General features: G+C 34.3%; 3 protein-coding genes across 3 annotated transcripts; all 3 read right to left on the bottom strand.

The window, feature by feature from the left end:
* Window positions 1-563: 563 nt before the first annotated feature.
* LOC123894669 (glutamate formimidoyltransferase-like) lies at window positions 564-3027 on the bottom strand. Its single transcript, XM_045944722.1, has 3 exons — window positions 2910-3027; window positions 1518-1929; window positions 564-1256 (listed from the first exon to the last, which is right to left on the bottom strand). Exons 1-3 carry the CDS (start codon window positions 2934-2936, stop codon window positions 736-738), a joined length of 960 nt encoding a protein of 319 aa, XP_045800678.1. The 5' UTR covers window positions 2937-3027; the 3' UTR covers window positions 564-735.
* Window positions 3028-4132: 1105 nt separating this feature from the next.
* On the bottom strand, window positions 4133-7755 carry LOC123894667 (glutamate formimidoyltransferase-like). Its single transcript, XM_045944720.1, has 4 exons — window positions 7533-7755; window positions 6986-7055; window positions 5350-5761; window positions 4133-5254 (listed from the first exon to the last, which is right to left on the bottom strand). The coding sequence occupies exons 2-4, from the start codon at window positions 7007-7009 to the stop codon at window positions 4734-4736; spliced, it is 957 nt and encodes a 318-aa protein (XP_045800676.1). The 5' UTR covers window positions 7010-7055; window positions 7533-7755; the 3' UTR covers window positions 4133-4733.
* Window positions 7756-8010: 255 nt separating this feature from the next.
* Window positions 8011-14393, bottom strand: LOC123894668 (QWRF motif-containing protein 4-like). Its single transcript, XM_045944721.1, has 8 exons — window positions 13306-14393; window positions 13003-13122; window positions 12630-12746; window positions 12364-12453; window positions 12079-12186; window positions 11914-11974; window positions 10101-10499; window positions 8011-8791 (listed from the first exon to the last, which is right to left on the bottom strand). The coding sequence occupies exons 1-8, from the start codon at window positions 14299-14301 to the stop codon at window positions 8277-8279; spliced, it is 2406 nt and encodes an 801-aa protein (XP_045800677.1). The 5' UTR covers window positions 14302-14393; the 3' UTR covers window positions 8011-8276.
* Between the last annotated feature and the right edge of the window lie 584 nt (window positions 14394-14977).

Here is a 14977-nt window from a genome sequence, read left to right as displayed (position 1 = left end):
ATTATTATTATTATTATTATTATTATTATTATTATTATTATTATTATTATTTTGAGTTACTATTCATTTTAATTTTTTTTCATTTTATTATTTTGTGTATTTTATTATTTTTGGTTCAAAATAGTTAATATTTTTGCTAATAATCAATTTACTACCTATACAAATAATTTTTTGACGTTATAGTATAAAACAATGCATAAGCATCGCACGGGTAATCGTCTAGTATATACTAATACTTATCTAGCAATTATTTCAGTCCGCAACATTTTTGGTCTCAACTATACATAGTTATGCAATCAATATTAGTGTAGTAGTAGCACTTTAGTTCCCATTTCTCAACTGTGCATTGGTCTGCAGGCGAAATTTGGGGCCCTATAGTGAGAGGATTCGGATTACACGTTGTAACAGTGTACCACAATAGTTGATTTTGGCCGTCTGATCTTAATCTAACGGTGGAGATTATTAATGTGCATGCACTTTTGTTTGTATTGATTCCATTTTCTTATCTTTTATCTCAAGCATTGTACATAAGTGTGCTTATAGTAAGTAATACATTAATGATCTGCACTAAGTTAATACTCCATTTTCAAAGTTAGGTGAACACACAACAACAATTTTGAAGTACTTGATTCAATTTTACATCTAACCATTTAGGCAATTACAACTTATTTTTATTTACTCAATTATAGCAATGCCAATTAATAACTAGTTGGATTTTGATTGTTCATCAACTAGCTATGGTGATGATTTTTTAGTAGAGATTAGGTTCATGTACTGTTCTATTATCATTTCTGGAGATAAGTCAGTGAAGTATCCTTTTTCTACATCCAATCCTTCTTGTGCTGCCAACATTTCAACCAAATTCTGCACCCTATCAGCTCCAACTCGATTAGGCTCCAGCAACATGCAAGCTATTTCATTGAAATCCTCACAAACAATCCTGAGTGTTTGCACCGCAGGAAGTCCACCACCACGAGCACTGACCTTCCTTGCAATCCTTCTTGCTGCTGATACATCGGTTGACAAGATTGGTATGTTGTAGAGTGTGACCCAAGGACGCGCACCGATCATTGAGATGCCTTTGGCTCTTGAAACAGCAATAGGCCCTTTGTCTGGTGTTTGAGGTAGGATATCAGGCATAGTCCACCCTGCCCATTGGTTTCCCATGAAATTAGGCCGGTAGAATCCAAGCTTGCGCCTTATTGTGTCGAGTTGTTTCCCTGTTGGATGTGCAGCAGCATAGAGAAATACAGGTACTGCATTTTCACATAAACAAAAGTGCTGTTAAGTGTCAAAAGAAAAACTGATGAAATTCTACTGCATTTCGTCGATTATGATGTCCTTAAATTTGTTGGATTTGATTGTTCTATTTAGGTAACCAATGTTATAGGTACGAAGTTTTCAATCAGACTATCTCCGTTACCCTATGTAGGAAGAACTACCTACATATATGCAATAAAAACATTGATGATGCACCGATGTATTACATTCTATGAATTAAGTTCTTTGTGAATTACCATTGAATTGGTTAGCAAAGTCTGCTGCCACAGCTTTTGCCAACCACGCTGCGTCATCCAGCGATGCACAAGCAAGTGGGTGGAAAACAATGTCATCAACTGCGCCTAAACGGGGGTGAGCTCCTTCATGCAATTCAAGGTTGATGGCATTGAATGCAGCCTCAGCCATGGCCACCACTGTTTGTTGCAGGGGGCTGTATATAGCATTTCCTGTGCAGTCATGCAAAACATACGACACAAGACTATACCTTGCTCGATTGTAGGTTCTATCATGAAATTTGTGCACAATAACAGTCTCTGGGTTCGATCTCGCGACTCGTTCAACTGCATCAAGAGTAGCAATGTTACGTCCTTCCGAGATAAAGAATTTGCAACACAGTAACATGGACTGGTCTACCGTTTTCTTTTGCTCCTACACAGAATAGTAAAGGAGTGAAATTTTGTGTCATTGAAGAATAAATAAGATTAAGTTATCCAGTAGTATTCAAGTACTAGTTTCTAGAGGATAAATTAAAAAATAAATATATACATTATTCAAACAAGAACATGATTGAAGCAAAAACCTAAAGAAAAACTTGGAGGTTTATTGAAAAGAAAGTGGAAAATTAGTCTTTATTTATTTTAAGAAAAAGATTTAGGATCAATGGTTAATTTCAGTTCAATTTACTACACTTGTAACACTACAAACCTAACCATTTAGTAGTTTTAAGGCTAAATTGCATTTTTGACCCCTTAAATTTCATAATAGCACTTTTGACCCCCTAACTTTAGCCCATTTTGCAAATGACTGACCCCACTGATTTTGACCAAGTCAACACACAGTGACTTACATGCCACAACAACATGTCATATGAGTCGATGTCCACGTGTGTGTTTACTTGCTGACGTGGCGTATAAGTCACTGTTCACGTATGCGCTGACTTGGTCAAAATTAGTGGGGGCCGACCTTTTACAAAATGGGATAAGTTAGGAGGCCAAAAGTGTTATTATGAAAGTTAGGGGGCCAAAATCGCAAGTTTGTGAAAATTAGGGGGTCGAAAGTGCAATTTAGCCTAATTTTAACATTATAATACTTTTATTATGATACAATCTTACTGTTTTAGCATTATATTCCTAATCTAAAACAAGAACACTAATAATCTAATACCACCTGCTGCTACCCAATTTTTTCTCCTTTCCTGGTTCCTTTCCATTTTCTCTTTGTATTTGGTAAACAATTTTCAAAACAATAAAGGAAGTGGAACAATTAAGAAGAACATTATGCAGATTTTACCACATATATATGCGCTTAATCAGTTAATTAATCAAACTAGTATCATCATCAACATAAACTATGGTCTATTCTTAACATCACACTAATCAGAGTAAGAGACAGATAAGAAATTTTCTGACCCTGGTAGTAGTATAATTGAAAGCCATGACGATGATCCTTCACTCCAGCTGCAAACATGTGTTCACAAGGTATGAATTTATAAACTAACTTGAAATGTTAGAACTCGTGTCCAAGGTTGGGAGTATATTATATGGAACTATCAACTTTATAGTACATACTAGTACATTACTATCATCCACCCAATTTTGTCTCCACGTGGTGCCACGTCATTCCATTATCCTCAAAAAAACAACAAGGTACTATGTTGTTTCTCTAAAACCTCTATTGTATTACTGGCTCAAATTAACATCCAATCCAACACATCAACTGTCTTCACAGTCACAGCTTTATTTTTATCGTAATATAAGTACGAACTTTTGACCTAATCTCTGTCGGAGAACATATGAGACACGATATGTGTTCTCTCCTCCTAACGGAATTCTTTCTATACAGAAATCAGAAATCAAATCTCTAACCACCTAATTAATGAGTCTAAAACACTTGCCACTTGGAACAGATATTGATGGTACAGTCATAACTAAGATAGTGAAGCGAGGTAAATATAATTTTCTTTTTATAAGTGTTCACTAAATTTAAAAGTTTTCCATTTCTAAATTCACCTGTCATCCATCATTTTAAAGTTCTTATTAAAAATATAACTTTTTCATAACGTGTGGAACAACAAAATTGTACTGTATTTAATAATACATACATTGTGTTCCTGATCAATAAACGCTTAAAAAAGTTTGTTTCCATTTTACTTTTTTCATATGATTTTATTACTTACTCATCACGTAAGCCCACAGAATTGAGAGGGTTAATCCACTGAATTGGATTTTTTTAGCTGGTTATGCTTATTTTAATTAACACAAATTAAACCTATAACAATACAAACTTATACCAATCACTGCACTATTCAATCTTTGATAAACAAACAAAAAACAAAAATCAATTGCCAAACCAGCAATGCTCCTAGGCACAATCACCTAAACTGTTAAATAAGATCAGAAGTTTCTTTGGTTATTTATTGATGATGACTGATTTGGTTTTGCATAGCAGACCTAATTTTGTCTATGGGATAAAGTTTGCCATGTTGAGCTGGATAAAGATGATCAATGGGGGAAAACAACATACAATAACATATAATTAAATAGATGATGTTTGGTTAGTTTATATAAAAATGTTAAGCAATATGCCTAATATTCTTGATGATCAAACATGTTTAGTGGAGAACAATATGCCTAATATATCAATGGTTGTGACATCTACACCGTCGGAACATTACAACCAATCATGTATATGATTTTAGAAAGGGTCATGCTAAACAGTGTCCCCGGGGCACTTGTTAAGCATACCTAAAAAGGAAACAAAAAATAAAATTTATATTGAAAAGACAACTTTTTGTACTTTTGAGGCATTGAATGCACGCATTTTGAGACAGAATTTCTATTTTAACATGCTTAATCAATGCCCCAGGGACACTGTTTAACATTTTCCTTTTAGAAATAATTAGCATAGAAGTCAAATATTCTTGATGATCAAACATGATGAACGATTGCGAATGTAAAAAGTTATACTGACGGTGTATATAAATTAAGGCCAATTTGACATTGGAATGAAAATTCACCGGATGGCAAAAAGTAATTTTTCCACATCAAATTCTCTCTTCAAGCAGTTTATGTAACTTTTAACAATTTCTTCCTGTGAAAAATCTGTGTAGTATCCCCTTCTCCATAGAAATACTTTCTTCCCTTGCAAGGTTCTCAAATTCTTGTTGTACTCTTTCACCACCAACATTCTTTGGATCCAACAAAATACAAGTTACTTCAATGATACCTTCGCTGTTATGGTGATGATTTTTTAGCAGAGATCAGGTTCATGTACTGTTCTACTATCATTTCCGGAGATAAGTCAGTATAGTATCCTTTTTCTACATCTAATCCTTCTTGTGCTGCCAATATCTCAACCAAATTCTGCACCCTATCAGCTCCAATCCGATTAGGCTCCAACAACATGCAAGCTATTTCAGTCGAATCCTCACAAACAATCCCGAGTGTCTGCACCGTAGGAAGCCCTCCACCACGAGCACTAACCTTCCTTGCAATCCTTCTTGCTGCTGATACATCGGTCGACAATAGTGGTATGTTGTAGAGCGTGACCCAAGATTGTGCACCAATCATTGAAATGCCTCTTGATCTTGTAACAACAATAGGCCCTTCATCTGGTGTTTGAGGTAGAATATCAGGCATAGTCCACCCTGCCCATTGGTTTCCAATGGAATTAGGCCGGTAATATCCGAGTTCTCGCCTTATTGCATCGAGTTGTTTCCCTGTTGGGTGTGCAGCAGCATAAAGAAATACAGGTACTGCATATTCACAGATTACAAACAATTCAGTGTAAGTGTAAAACATTGATGCATCGATGTATTACATTTCATGAATTAAGTCCTTTAAGACTTACCATTGAATTGGTTGCCAATATCCGCTGCCACAGATTTCGCCAACCACGCTGCATCGTCCAATGATGCACAAGCAAGTGGATGGAAAACAATGTCATCAACTGCTCCTAAGCGAGGGTGAGCCCCGTCATGAAATTCAAGGTTGATAGCATTGAATGCAGCCTCAGCCATGGCCACAACAGTTTGTTGCAGGGGGCTGTATATGGCATTTCCTGTGCAGTCATGCAAAACATACGATACGAGGTTGTACCTTGCCCTGTTGTAAGTTCTATCATGAAATTTGTTCACAATGACAGTTTCTAGATTCGACCTAGCAGCTCGTTCAATTGCATCAAGAGTAGCAATGTTACGTCCTTCCGAGATAAAGAACTTGCAGCACAGTAACATGGATTGGTCTACAGTTTTCTTTTGCTCCTACACAAATAGTTAGAGAGTGAAAGTTTGTTCCATTGAAGTAGAAATAAGACAACACATATAACTTATAGCACAAGCTGTTTTTAGCATATACAAAATTTACTACCATTCTCTCTTCTTTTGCTGAAATATCCAACAAAATGAAACCTTAACTAATTTAATGAATAAAAATTAATGTATAAGAGTTATAAGGTTGACTTAATGGTCAAGGTAAACGAGTTAAGATATAATTCTAGCTACAGTATCAGGCATTTGTCCTTAAAAAGAAATTTATGAGGCATGAAAATTTAAATGTCATTATTATTACACTAATTAAACAGATGTTGTGGATGTCAAGATAGGTTCAACATTTGGCATAATTATTTGGATGTTAATTTTTTTTCATGTATTACACTACGGCAAAATTACTCCTATAGTCCCTTAATTTCATATAACAATTTAGTCCTTATCTTCGTTTTACATCATTCTAGTCATTTTCCATGTTTGCATATGGTTTTTTAATCTTCAAATCTATAGTTTTCTTTTGGGGCATAATATATATTTATGAATTGAAAGCGCTTAGAGAAAATAAAAAATTATGAATTTGAAACTTAAAATTCATATTCGAACATAAAAAAATTATTAAAATGACGTTAAAAAAAGATAAAGATCTAAATTGTCATTTAAAATTAAGTTAATGGACTACAAAAGTAATTTTGCCCAGGATATCTATAGTACAATTTCCTTTATCATCCTTATACTCCAAGGAGTATACCCTAGAAGGGGTATACCCTACACCATATGAGTCACTGTCAATTGCTATTATTTCTATTTATTATCTAAAAATAATAAAATTTGTACCACTAACATTATTGAGGACTTAGTCTTATCCACAATTCCTAACACACGTGACTTTTTTGGGCAGATATTGAAGTAGTTCCTAGAAGATAAACTATTATTAAAAAATAAAAAGAAAATATACATTATTCAAACAAGAACATGATTGAAGTAAAAAACTTGAAGGTCTAATATTGCTGAAACAAGAACACTAGAACATAAACAATACCACTTGCTCTCTTTTTCATGGTTCCTTTACCTTCTTTTAAAGCTTAATAATCAATAGAATTGTTACCATAGCAGTAACTAATTAGTTTTATCTATATATACATACTATACTATGGTCTAATGTTAATTAACATCACTAATTAGAGATAAAGAAGAAGATAATGAAAGAGATTTTCTGACCTGAGTAGTATAATTGAAAGCCATGATGAATTGATGATGATGATGATCCTCCACTCCAACTGCAATATCTCTGTGTTCACGAGTTACTTAATAAATGGAACTATATATCATTTTCATTTTTATTATATAGTACTACAGTCCAATTAAATATATCAATATCATGCTGGCCATGTCCCCACGTGGCGCCACGTCACAACATTATTATCAAGAAGAAAACAAGAAGTTGCTTCCAAAAGTATAAATTGGATTATTATATTATATGATATATACTATATTACTATATAAAAGAAAACATGAATTGTGTGTTGCTTCTCCAAAGTATAGTTTTTATTGTATGACCACTAATTATGGGATTTATAACAGAAACAAATGAATGAAAGATCAATGGATAATCTATAAAAGTAATAAACTACAACCTAACAATTCGATTATGATAAGTGATTTGTCTAGTACAATAATAGTATCACAAGACTTGTATGATTGAAGAATCAAGTTTCGCATCTCAATTATTAGAGGTCGATTCGGTTGATAAGAAGTTGACTCATACCCCGCAAAAATGTTGGTTTAACTCCTACTTCCGGCGTAAGGATCTCTTGGCAGATAATCTATAAGTACTCTTTGAACTTTGAGGCTCTTGTGAGCTCCTGAAACCCCACTCACCTAAATTCTTTGAACCTTGAGGCTCTGGTGACCTCCTAAAACACTACTCAACTAAACTCTTTGAACCTTGAAACTATTATAAACCTTCGAAATCCAACCCACCTAAACTTGGAGCGAGGAAAATACAACTTTTTAGTGTTCACTCAATTTAAAAGTTTTCTCATACTTATATTGGTGTGTCATTCTTCACTCTAAATACATCTCTCAGCAAAGATCATTCTGTCCTTACTTTTTGCCTCATTTTTTTATTACTTACCCAACACATAAAGCCAATAGAATTGAAAGAGTTAATCCACTGAATTGGATCTTCTTAGCTGGTTATGCTTATTTTAATTTACACAAATTAAACCTAGAACAATACAAACTTAAACCAACCACTGCACTATTCCATCTTTGATAAACACACAAAAAACAAAAATCAATTGCCAAACAAGCAATTCTCCTAGGCACAATCAATTGTGATTTTAGAAGTGGTTCTGATAAAAGTCAAATATATATGATGATCAGACAGTGTAAAAACTTTTTACACTGACGATGTATATAAAGTAAGGAAGGCCAATTTGACATTTGGAATGAAAATTCACCAGATAGCAAAAACCTTCTCAGGGCATGAAAAAGTAATTTTTCCACATCAAATTCTCTCTTTAAACAGCTTGAAGTAACTTTTAACAATATCTTCCTGTGAAAAATCTGTGTAGTATCCCTTCTCCACAGAAATACCTTCTTCCCTTGCAAGGTTCTCAATTTCTTGTTGTACTCTTTCACCACCAACATTCTTTGGATCCAACAAATTACAAGCTACTTCAATGATACCTTCACCATGTGTAAGTGCCATGGCCTGTACCGAAGCGAGTCCACCATTTCTTCCACTAATACGTTTTGCGATTCTACGAACAGCGCTAATATCGGAAGATAATAGAGGGACATTATAGTTATCAACCCAATTGGTTGCTCCAATGACCACAACACCTTTTGCTGGAGTCACTTGAGATGGACCACTATATGGTTTCAGTGGCAAAGTGTCTGATTTTGGCACACCAATCCATTGGTTTTCGTTAGAATTTGGCTTGAAATAACCAAATGTTCTTCTGATTGAATCAAGTTTCATCCCTTCTTCGTGTGCTGCTCCGTATAAGAAAGTAGGAACTGCATGATGTGCATTTGAACTATTTAGAAATATGATCAACATGTACTAATAGACAGTTTCATAATCAATATAAAATCATAATCATGAAAATAATCACGTGCAAACATGGACATAACCAACAAAATAAACCTTGGAGTTAAGAAGAACTTAACACGAAGACATAATAAAAATCCAACAATCAAATAGAATAATGAGGTTCAAAAGCTCTATTACTTGTATAGTAATCTATGTACGATATGATGAACTCGTTAAGATAATATTGTTCAACTTCTAACATCATCCTGTTAGCATAATGAATTCAGGGTTCATATTTTGGTCGGGCAATTCCCTCCTTTCTTTCTCGCAACCAGGGAATGACACTGCAGATTTTAATGTGACATTAAGGGAGATAGTGATTTTGGTCCTGAAAAGCAAAATCAACTAATGCTTGATTTTTGTTGTTTACGTGAATTATTCATTAGATATATCAGTTGCAACCCAACAAAAGGCCTAGAGTTCTGATGAAAGAGTTCACTTCTATGCTAAGTTAATACATAACACAAACTTTTATATTTGGCACCTTTTGTGCTAAATGTGAGCTACCAATTAATATATTTCTTAGCTTATAAGAGAAAATACATAACACAAATTCGCCACTACCAAAAAGAATTTGGTCGACCTTATAAAATTTGGTAGAACCAGTGAATTTATGAAGGCATTCTTTACGCTTAAGAGAATGCATTATTAGTTTATTACACAAATAAGCACAGACTGATAAACTTAATGTTTAAGACACTAACCTGTAAAAATGTTGAAATGTAATTAGATGTCTACATCATTAATGTAGAGTTATTAAATTCATAATAAAATACATTATAACGTCACGCTTAAGTCTATGTTTGGTTCCACGTTTGAAACTTTGAGAATTACTTTTGGTTAGTCAACGTGTTTTAATTTTAGCCGCAAATTTGCTATGTTTGGCTTCTATCCTCAAAATTGATTCTATCCCCAAAATCAGTTCTAACTAAAAGCAAAGATTTCTTGTGTCTAAGTTAACTTAGAATCAATTCTAAAATTTGTTAAAAGTGGCAGCTACATCTACACACAAAAACAATAGCGATCCATATAATATGTATTTAATAATCATAGGACAATCACACATGAATGAAAGACAAACAGACAACAAGCCGCACCGCTGACCCTTTTTGAATGACCAAGCCAACCCTCTTAAAAATATATTTTCCCCTAACCTAAGTGCATCTAAACATAAATAAATTCACATTCAATTAACTTTTAACCAAACAAACACAAAACCATGCTAATACTAACCTTGCAGATTAGAACCCATGTGAGTGGCTAAACACCTTGCAGTTCTAGCTGCATCACCCAATGAAGCATCAACCAAAGGATGAAAACATATATGATCAACAACTCCAAGTCTAGGATGAGTTCCACTATGAACCTCAAAATCAATAGTATCAAATGCAGTTTTCACCATAGCCAACACAGCATTTGTCAAATGACATGATTCTTCATTATTAGGCACTGAAACAAACTCAGAGACAAGAGTGTAACCAACTCTATTGTAAGTCACATCTTCAAACTTGTTAATTATTGGTGCTAATGGAAAAAACTTAGCAGCTTTTTCAATTGATTCCAATGCACTCTTGTTTCTGCTTTCTGATATATATACTTTGCAGCAACCTAGAATGGTTTTCAACATTTTTTTTTTTTTCACTTTGTAATAAACTAATTATACAATGAAGCTGTTTCAGTATTGTGGAATCAGACAACAGTACCATAAAGCATTTACCTTAATCCCTTTTACACCACAAAATGATGAACAAACAAAACCTTATCTAGGTGAAAGCAATGGTGGAGTATCAACCTATGTGGTCCACAATGGAGCAAGTTTTACAACCATTGGATCAAGTGGGTCAATGGATCTCAGAGTAAAATCATTCATACCATATTATTATTTTCACTAACTAAGAACAAAAAAAAAGAAGAATAACGTTTCAGTTTCAGGATCGATGAAGTTTCATCGAATCACCTGGCTCCGCCACATCGCCGCCATACGGTTCCCCGCTTCGCCGTAGCACTGCCGTACTGTTACAGTTACGGTTGTAGATTCTGTTTCTCTATTCTGTTCTTGAAATAAATCGTGATGACAAACCATTAAAAATAAAATTTGCCACGTGTCATGAATTTATACAATCAACAGCATCAAATGGATGATGCACTAAATGGAGAATGATACCCAAACTGAAAAAATGTTTTAAGTAAGCCACTAGATTTAGTCTAGTGGTGAGGGATACTCCGGGATCTTCGGTTTCATTGTTAACAAAAAAAATATATATTTAGGTAACATTGATTGGTTCGGTGGTGAGGTGATTGACGCTGGATTTAGGATGGAGAATCATAATTCCATCCACCACAATTATGATCGGGAGGGGTTGAAACTATTTGATGATGTCAGGCCAAAAGACCAATCTAGTTCATATGTTCTTAATGTGGATGATAGTGTGCAAATTAACTATGTGCGTTAATTATTTAGCCAAACTTGAAACAAAGTCTACGAATGAATTAGTGATGGTTCTTGATCCACTCTAGCTATGCTCCGCTTACTACTTACGGTGCACAGTATGGGTGTTGCTTATCCTCGCAGCCAATAGTTTTTCTTTCTTTTTTGTTTTCTTTTGCTTTTCTCTTGGACCTTTATGTCAATATGAAATGATCCATTTTTGTTGGTACAATAGACTATAAGTCTCTACATGAAATATTTCTTTATATAGATCACAGACATTCTTCAACACACACTGTCATAAAATCCAAAAAATAAGTGCAGACAAGCCAGCTTCGATCATTCCTTTTCTGTGACCAATGTATTCCAACTAATAAGGCGTCGCCACTTGTATTGATATTTAATAAATATTTCTCAGAAAAATGGAGAAATAAAAACCAAGGAATGCACATTGAAATAACAAACTAATCCTACATGTTATAGTTAGCAAACTTGCAATATTAGCAACATATGTCAGTCTATATTTCTGTTTGTCTAAACCTCTGCTAGTAATTTTTATATCAAGATATGTCAACCTATGATATGAAGCAGTAATCTCTAGTAGTTATTGCTTCTGTTGATATTTCCTTTGCCAGCCTTCAAATTGAATCAGGTTGCACTTTATACTTCTTTCTTGAAGCTGCCGACATATATAATCATAAAAATCAACATATAATTGTCTAAATAAGTAAAAGGATTTTATGTCTAATAAGAATACAAGCAATAACAAGTACTGTACTATACCTCAAAGATAGATATAGTATGTAAGAGCTCATAAAACTCTTCTAAGAGTTGCTTCTCTTGTGCAACAACTTTTGCCAATTCTGATACTATTGCAGCAGTCTTGTCAACCTGTTCACAGAGAAATTTTCCATATGAATGCAGTCCTCATAGATTCTAGATTTTTGGAGTGGTTAATGTTAATCATCTATTTGAACTACATTAACCACTTAAAAGTTGTCGCGAAAATTGTCTAGTGGAAATAACACAACTGTAGATAATAAAATTGTCTAGTGTAACCAAACTTACTGCAGGTGAAAAAGAAGTTAATATTGGCTTAATGGAAGCAGTGAGATCAGAGGCCAGACGAATTGCAATCGATGTAAATTGTACATCTACCTGTAAGTTAAGCATAAAATTTCAGTCAATGCACCATCCCTATCATGATCACTTAGGTAAATTTTGAAATATTCGTAATCTCATGAACATGTTTGAAAGCGCTTTATAAAATCCGAGACGAATTTGGTGGTTTACTCAGTTTTAACGACTAACATGCTTAGGAAGTGTCAATGTACCTTTGCACCTTCCAAAAGAGGAACTCTGCACACAGCAGAATGCAAACACTCTTTGGTAGCAGTAATTGTTGATACATGCTGCCTTTCCAAGCCTCCCCAAGCTTCCAATAACTTCAACTGCAAAAAACAATACATCAGTTAAGATATGAAGCATGGACATAGACATGGATACCGGACATGACACTAACACGTCGACACAGATAATAATTTGAAAAAATGACATAATTCAATGTAAGCATAAGTGTTGGTGTCATATTAGCGTCCGACACCGAGACACGCCTAATCCGAGGAGTGTCAGTGCTTCATAAGAATGAATTCATTACAATAAATAACAAATTTGGTAGATCCTAATTAAATTAAGTTCACCACTTACTTGATAATACAATATGAAAGCTATCTTCATTTCAAGCTTTTCTTTGGCAAGTTGAATCTTCTTTTTCATAACAGAATTTCTGAACTTCGTGAGACCATCCCAAACACATATCAAATTGTTCTAAAAGTATTCATAAACCAAGAATATGTTAATTCAATTTCTTATTATTACATAAAGAAAATAGACTTAAAGATGCATTTGGAATTAGCTTAACTTATGATGACATATTGTATAATCTAGTTTCATTTTATTTCCATAAACTCTCGAGATAACTTATGAAAACAACTTATAACTTATATGTACCTGAGCCTGGTGAGAAATGTTTGCATTCACAACTTGTGATTTAGCATTTACATACCGCCATTGAATCAAACGATTATCAAACAAACGAAGCTTATGAACATCTTCATTGTTTCCAAAACCAACCGGCGAATTAAGTCCAAGAGATTTCTTACTCTTGAAGAAATCAAAACCAAAATTGAGGAGTTTTTCAACTCCTTTCGCCTTCACAGGGCTCAAAAAGTCGGACCTACCAGGCGACAAAGCCCATTGAGATTTCGAACTCTTATATCCTGTAATCGAATTAGTCCTCTTCATCATTGTTTTCAACGAATCACCGCTTAAATTCCCAATATTAGAATCCGACGTTCCTCTTCTAGCCCTTCTCAATGTTGCATCATTCATCAACCTTGGAGGAACTTCCACTACTAACTTTCTTGCCGGAGAAACCAAACCCTCATCGTTCGATTCAGTATCAACAGAGCTAGTTAAGCTTGAGTTTCTCTTGAATAATTTAGCATTTTCATCTAAGGACAATCTTCCCGGAACAATGACAGAACTATTATTAGTATTTAGCTTCTTCATAGAAGTGAGTTTTCCTGTGTATCTTGCAGAACCACCGATTTCTCTAGTTTCATTATTTTCAAATCTTCTATAACTCTTTTGTGATAGATTGAGACTAGTTTTATTGTTGTTGTGTTTGTTTTTCTCATTCTGTTCTATGATTCTGTCTTCTGTGATGTGATCAGCAAGTGTGCCGGAGTTGTTATTTTTCACCGAAGAAGGCCAGAGTTGACGGCGTAAAACAGAATCTTTCTCTTCAGTTATTCTGTGTCTTCTATTGTTGCTGTTATCCTCGTCTGAACTCCGAATGGATGATTTGCGTATGACGGAGGAAGGGGAATGAAATTCAGTGGATTCTATGGAGGAGGTTGAAGGAGAGGGAAGAAACCGCGAAGTGATCACTTCGCGGTTTCTGTGATGACGATGTTTCACCGGTGAAGTGTTTTGCGCCTTCATCGGAGACGTATTTGATCCTCTACAGGAAGATTGGAGTTTGTTGGTGCTGTTGCTGTTATGTAACAGTTGAGAGTTGAAGCGGTAAAATTTATGTATAAATATGAATAAAGAAGAATTTAGCCGGCAATGAATGAAATTATGATAGTACCCTTTTTGTGTTATTTATTCTTGTGGAGTGTACAATACAAATGGAAGCATTTGGTTTCCTCTGATTTGAGGGGTGAAACTTGTTCAATGTGTACCTGCCATTTGTTTGAAATTTCTGCAGAGTTAAAATTGTTGACAGACATTCACATAGAATGAGAGTAGGGTTTCAATCGTTAGAGAAAATAAGGGTTAGAATTTCAGAAAGAGAATTTTTTTTAAGCAAGAAAGAGATTATAGTAAAATAGTCTATTGACATTTAAGTTTAATTGCACTATTTTAGCAATAATATATTTACTAACCATATTTTGACATTTTTTTTTTGTTGGTCATAGTGCTAGAAATACACTCTTGATGTGTTTGATTCGCAAAACAGTAAATACCGGACAAAGTAGTATCAGACAGAACAAGATATTATAGGAAAAATACACAACTGTATGGGAGAGATAGAGGGATATAATATCGAAAATAAAATGGATATTTTGATATTTTTTTATAGTTATACTATGGAAAAAAAAATTGTCTCGTGGTT

This window comes from Trifolium pratense, linkage group LG7 (genome assembly GCF_020283565.1).
Source record: "Trifolium pratense cultivar HEN17-A07 linkage group LG7, ARS_RC_1.1, whole genome shotgun sequence".
Lineage (NCBI taxonomy): Eukaryota > Viridiplantae > Streptophyta > Magnoliopsida > Fabales > Fabaceae > Trifolium > Trifolium pratense.
The sequence above is the reverse complement of the archived record's forward strand: the minus strand, read 5'-3'. Positions and strand labels throughout refer to the sequence as shown.

Coding starts and splice junctions, on each gene's coding strand:
- LOC123894669 (XM_045944722.1), bottom strand. CDS start 2,936: ATGGCTTTCAATTATACTACTACCAGG. Junction 1,930..2,909: donor TCAATTATACTACTACCAGG/GTCAGAAAATTT, acceptor TATTCTGTGTAG/GAGCAAAAGAAAACGGTAGA. Junction 1,257..1,517: donor CTTTGCTAACCAATTCAATG/GTAATTCACAAA, acceptor GTGAAAATGCAG/TACCTGTATTTCTCTATGCT.
- LOC123894667 (XM_045944720.1), bottom strand. CDS start 7,009: ATGGCTTTCAATTATACTACTCAG. Junction 5,762..6,985: donor CTTTCAATTATACTACTCAG/GTCAGAAAATCT, acceptor CTATTTGTGTAG/GAGCAAAAGAAAACTGTAGA. Junction 5,255..5,349: donor TATTGGCAACCAATTCAATG/GTAAGTCTTAAA, acceptor GTGAATATGCAG/TACCTGTATTTCTTTATGCT.
- LOC123894668 (XM_045944721.1), bottom strand. CDS start 14,301: ATGAAGGCGCAAAACACTTCACCGGTGAAACATCGTCATCACAGAAAC. Junction 12,187..12,363: donor TAACTTCTTTTTCACCTGCA/GTAAGTTTGGTT, acceptor CTCTGTGAACAG/GTTGACAAGACTGCTGCAAT. Junction 10,500..11,913: donor AGGCTGGCAAAGGAAATATC/AACAGAAGCAAT, acceptor AAGTGAAAAAAA/AAAAAATGTTGAAAACCATT.